Source organism: Antedon bifida, chromosome 3 (assembly GCF_963402885.1).
Source record: "Antedon bifida chromosome 3, ecAntBifi1.1, whole genome shotgun sequence".
NCBI classification, from domain to species: Eukaryota; Metazoa; Echinodermata; class Crinoidea; order Comatulida; family Antedonidae; genus Antedon; species Antedon bifida.
Window position 1 is genome coordinate 26,970,077 of NC_136228.1, and position 6,000 is coordinate 26,976,076.

The following is a 6,000-nucleotide window of genomic DNA, read 5'->3' on the forward strand; positions in this document are numbered from 1 at the left end:
ATTTAAATACTTTAGTTACAATTTAGTATTATTAAAGTATCGTTACAATCCTACTCTATATTGAAGATGCATTGGGAAGTTTTAAAAAGATAATTAAGCAAATCGCAGCCTGATACAGGTATAGGCCTACCTATTCTATAGTTAAATATTTATTTATAGTAAAATTATTGACAACTGAGGGGTACAATTTATTTATAATATTAATAATTATTACAATAAACAGACATAAGGAAATTTTGTATTTGCTGCTTTTTCATGGTAGGCCTATATCTGAAAATGTTTTCAGGTTGTTGAATAATTATACTGTATAACGATGCAATGTTTTGTTCATATCATAGTGACAATTATTTAAATAGTTTCATTCATTACATTGCAGCTATTCATTTTCATTTTAGGTTTTTTGTTGGTATCAAGACTCAACGATTTTCTGTCTCGTTCTTCAATATGAGGTTGGACGGTGGAAGCTGTAATGGTTTTCTCGATTTCAATATCATTGCTGCAGCTGATAGTTTTTCATTTTATTCGCTAATAATAATATAACATATACATTCATACGCATTCAAGTTTTAGAAGCGTTTCAGATCAGTCAATGATAAGATATAAATTAAGTTGCAATTGATTGATTGATTTACTTTATTAACCAGAGTCACACAGATACATATAATATAAACATATAAAACAATCATAAAATCAGTACAACCGTAAGACTCATTACTTATGTTTGATGAACAAGGTGCTATTTAAATAAAAGCAAGTTTTTATATACAGTAGTAGTATTTACTATTTATATCAGTATTGTTTGAAAGATATTTGTATTAAAAACTGCTTTTTCACATTCTGTATACGTAAAAAAAAAATTGGTTGCTTGTGTGAAATGCAAGTTGTATCTAATAAAGTAATATTTATATACAAGTGTGACATTTACTGCCAGATACTGAAATACTGAGTACCAACCAATCACTGTGACAATACTCAAGTAAATGATGGACTTATATTTTTATATCTTGGTTTCAGCTGGGCCCATAATTATCTTTTTTAAAAACATGACCATATAAAAATACACGTTTGAGTCTCTGAAACAAACATGCCCGATTTTATAAAACATTCCCCATATATAAATTGAAAATGGGTTATTTTTTTTTGTTTTTCCATTTATTGTTTTTTTAACAGTTTTTTATTTGTTCTGGGCCTAGTTTCTCCTTCAGGCTTCTTCTTGCTTGGTATATGAGCAGAGCTGGGATAGACCTACCACCAGCCTAGACTATAGAATACCCAGCTACTATTATTAACACTCACTAGGGTAGGCCTACCTATCTAATATTAGTATTGTATCAGAATTACTCAGCCTAGCTAGGCCTAGAAAATACTATTTTTAGGCCTAGCTAGGCTAGAAATCAAGTAAGTAATTATAGTAGGTAGCCTTTCCTAGCTCAGAAACCAAATAGAACAATAATCGGGGAGCAAATTGAAATCTTAGGCCTATGACGTAATACGCCTGCATGAAAACCGTATTGAACACAGACACGATTCGGTCCGGGACGATTCGTACCAGCTTCGTAAAACGTAAACAAAGTTTCAAAATGGCGATTTTTCGATCGAAACAGAACAGAAATGTAGTAGGTTTGGTTTGATTAGTGGGAGTTGCATCCCAAGAAAGCTTAAAATTAGATTTTTATTTTAATAGATAGCTTAATAGTTTATCTTGAAAGGATTTTAAATTCGCTTTGAAACCTTATCTAGAAAATATGAAATTTAATGATTTTTTACCATCATTTAAAAAAAAATTAAAGTAAAAAAGTTTATACATAAAATAATGATATTTCTTGAAACAAAAAATCTGTGGAATTTAGATCACAGTTTTTATCATTATTTACGCTTGTAGTTCAACTATTGAAATACGTTTATTGATTTCATTTAATATCAAAATTATACCATTTTCTAAGTGTACTAAAATAGCAAAAATTCCAACATTTTCCACGAAGCGCGCCCTCACAATGAATGAAATCAGTGATGCGTTACCAACGCGGCTTTCCGACTGCATGACAATAATATTATATTGCATAACAATTTTTGTTACAACGCAGTATGTTTGTAATGATGAACAATTCCAATGTGGTTTTAAGTGGTGGATGTACGCCCACGGCCTACGTATATGCGATGGATATGAAAACTGTGAGGATGGATGGGATGAATTCAAGTCAATATCATCGTACTCGAAAATTTACTGGATTTTATATGTTTAATGCCACGGACGACACGATAGTTACGCGAAAATTACTCAGTCAATATCATCGTACTCGAGGATATATACGATTTACGATCCTCGCAGCGGTAGTCATGTGATGCAGTTTCAACCAATCACGTTCACGTATTTACATAGGCTATGTAATATAAATACATAAATAACTATGGTTGCTTGTTATGTAATTTGTTTTTATTTTCTAACCAAAACATTATAAACCCTTAGTACAGTAATAATTATTGACCTTGAAGTTGGAACCTTTTACCCTAATCCTAAGTCATAAGGAATCGTGGAAGGCCGGATAGCAACGACATCCGGCCGTCTCATTAGACAGTACCTTGTTAACGATACGGATTTGGTTACCAATAACAGGCATACACAATTATGTTTATGGTTTTTTAGCAATCATCGTATGAAAACTGCCGTGTCCTCCTACAGATTTGCATTGGAAATCAACAAATCCATGTTGTTCCAATAATTGACGGTACTCTGTCTCAGTTCTTTCTCTTCCAGACATTTCAACCATCATATTCATGTTCAAGAAGAGCGTTTCTAGAGGGCCAGTTTTAGTCTCGTTCAGTAGATGTTCTGCTATCAACACAGCACCACCTGTGGGGAAAAGATAGACGGCCTATAGTTATAGCATGGAGGTATAGCTGCTCAGTTTAATAATATTTTATTGAATGAATTGAAGGATACTATTTTTGGGAAGATTTCGCAGCTGTCATAGTGATAGTGCTTTAACTTGTTTAACAAAATGTATCAAGGTATCAGATATAATTCGTCCTTAGAAAATAAGGAAATCGGATTAGGCCCTGTAACAATGGCTACCATGATCAGCACATTTTTTTTTGTATCCAATTAAGCCAGAAATCATGAATATTATTTATTCATTACCTTAATTATTTTCTATTATAAAGAATTGCTAGATAGATGATCTACTTCCTAAATATACTGAAACCTAACCCTCTAAATAATCTCTCTCAACTATTAAAAAAAACATGTTCTTGAAAGAACTCGCCCTCTATCATGTTCCATATTATGTCATAATTATTCTAATGAATTATTCATGATTTCTGGCTTATTTTGATAGGAAAAAAAATAATGCCACCGGGAATTTCCTACTCTTTTCGAATTACATGTACGATATTGTATGTACATCTGAAGGACACTATGACAGACAGGTCTAACCAAACAATATGCACAGTCCGATATTCTAAACTTCATGGCCAATTACCAGATTTCAAATATTTGAAAGTCCTCTGCAGTAGCTGATGCACTTTCTCATCTTCCCAATCATGAATAATTCTTGCAAAAGTATACAAGTTTGCTGGAGGAAATTCATCTTGAAAAATATCCCCAACAACAAACTTGACCTTTTGTCTTTGAGTGTCGTCTGGTGTAATTTTCTTAGCCTCTTCAACAGCATAAGCCAAGTCAAACACTGTTACAGTTGCGTCTGGATATTCAGATGCTAAGGCGTATGCTAATGCCCCAGAACCACCTGCATAAAGAAGAATGATAATGTAGTAGTGCTATAACTAAAATTAACATCCTGTTCATTAAGATATCGAAAAGAAAATACCTCCTAAATCGCATATCTCACAGAAAGATGAAAGATCGAATGTTTTTGCAACCCCAGGAGAGGTAATTGAAGATATCTGATGCATAAACTGTAGAAACGTTGCCGAGTATATATCTGATTTATAAATATTATTCTCCAATGTAACCTAAAGAAAGGGAAAATGAGTTTTCAGTTGTGTTATATGTGCCTTGGTGGTTTTGTGGTGTAACAGATAGAAATATTGTTTTAAATGTCAGAAATTGAGGCGCACAAACAGCCTGTCTGGCTGACATTCTTTGTGTATTTTGTCACCACGACAAAAATAATTCAACAAATAATTCATGGTATAATAGTATAAAGCTTAAATTTAAAACGTATAGTGTAATTTATAAGTTGAATGTCCGGTCATAAATTTATATATACTCATTCACGCCATATTAGGTGAAGTCTTCGGTTCACGTGAAACACACAGAGATATCTGTACACGGCGGTGTTATTAAAACAAAATACAATAATTATACTAATATTCTTACATCAAAACCAAATGCATGTTTGTAAGCTTCTGTGTGATTGCCAGTCTTGATTATTGTCATCAAATGCTGGTACAAGGGGTATTTGATACGGGAAGCATGCATAATAGCCCCTACCATGCTATTAGGCGTACTTGATTGCAGAAATGTTGCAATCTGAGGAAGATTCTTGTAAATTGCTAAATAAAAAATGAAAAATAAAAAATTCAGATCTTCGTAACTCAGATAGGTTATTCATGTCCCTGCTTAAAAAATAATTATACCCCTAGTGTAAATAGCACGCAATGTTATTATTGGTTCCACCAGTTATCGTACGCGCTGCCTAGCAAGCTTCGAATCTACAAGAGATGCATTCATTTGCTTACCAGTTTTTGATTCAGATTTAAAATCTTTTTTAATAAGTTTTATTCCAGCGACAAAGTCGAGAATTCTTTCCGTTGCCTCCAGATTGAGTTCCTTCCTGCTGGCTATTTCATTGGCTGTCATTCCATTTGGATGCGTCGCAAGGAGATCATACAATTGCAGTTCAGTTGTCACAAATAACACCTTAAACAAATGTAATCCTAATAGGCCTAAGTATATTTGAAATCGTATAACAAACATAGGATACCAATTTTAGCTTGCTACGTCATTTAAAGATCAATTAAGTTATAAGTCAAATTAATTCAGAAATGGCGGCCATTTTGTTTCTCACATTGTAATTCTAAAAATTGAGTCGGGTAAACAGCAGTTTTGAATTCAGCACCCCAAATTCATTACCCTAAAACACATGTTTATTCGCTTTTAACACGAATAATGCCCACAGCAACTTATTAGAGTGGAAATATGACTTTACTATAGCCTATTAAACATGTGGCGGGACGTTTATTCGAGGACATTTCGAGTGGGCGTTTTTTCCAAATGATGTTCTATGGGGGAGTTTATGAGAGGGAGGCGTTTATTCAAAGCAAACGCTTATTCGATTAAATACGGTATGTACAGATTAAACTTATAGAACTCTATAAAATAGCAAAAATATATAACGCCTGGATCTTTGAGAATGCATATTTTATCAGTAAAGTGTGTGTTTTTCGGTTATGCACCATCCACTCGCTTGAAGTATCAAATATAGGCCCTACATATTATATTATATAACACCTACAATTATATATATTGTTTTACAAAAATATTTTACAGTAAAACCAAATATATCGTACGGTTTCAATGTGAATCAAATTTAGGCCTTTATTCAATCTGATTCAAATGACAGGAATCTATTTAGATGTTATATAAAATAAATAATGAATATTCATTCATTCACTATTTGAATATTATTATTTATAAATTATTATTGTAAAACAAGCGGTAAATTTAATTTAAGTAAATTTAACAAAAACAACAATAATAATAAAAACCTGTGATTTTTCAAAACCATTATTAATATCCACAAGAACGGTAGGCCACAGTCTTGAATTAGTTTCGTTTTCCATGCTGGTCTTGTACAATACCACGCAGTATACAAATTGAAAGTTCTATAGGCCACCGTCGTCGAAACACGATTTGAAATATGAATAAAAGTATCATGTGATAATAAAATCGGCTGGTTCCTTTGGCATCACATCAACTTCCAATTCTAACAACAGGCTATTATACTTTTTTTTTGGTATGAAGATGACAGCAGTTCA

At 32.6% G+C, this 6,000-nt stretch overlaps 1 protein-coding gene across 3 annotated transcripts in view; it reads right to left on the bottom strand.

Moving 5' to 3' along the window:
* Positions 1–6,000, bottom strand: part of LOC144837532 (acetylserotonin O-methyltransferase-like) — a 16,722-nt gene extending 10,722 nt beyond the window's left edge. The window contains exons 1-6 of one of the 3 annotated variants that reach the window (XR_013611521.1): positions 5,731–6,000; positions 4,702–4,882; positions 4,340–4,515; positions 3,828–3,972; positions 3,480–3,746; positions 2,580–2,851 (exon numbers count right to left, since the gene is read on the bottom strand). Coding sequence is in view for 2 of the 3 variants with exons in the window: in XM_078692701.1 (XP_078548827.1) it covers positions 2,631–2,851; positions 3,480–3,746; positions 3,828–3,972; positions 4,340–4,515; positions 4,702–4,882; positions 5,731–5,805 (1,065 nt within the window). In the remaining variant the exon portion in view is untranslated. Of the gene's footprint in view, positions 1–2,416; positions 2,852–3,479; positions 3,747–3,827; positions 3,973–4,339; positions 4,516–4,701; positions 4,900–5,730 lie in introns of those variants that run through there. The other 2 variants (XM_078692701.1, XM_078692702.1) reach the window with 2 other exon arrangements.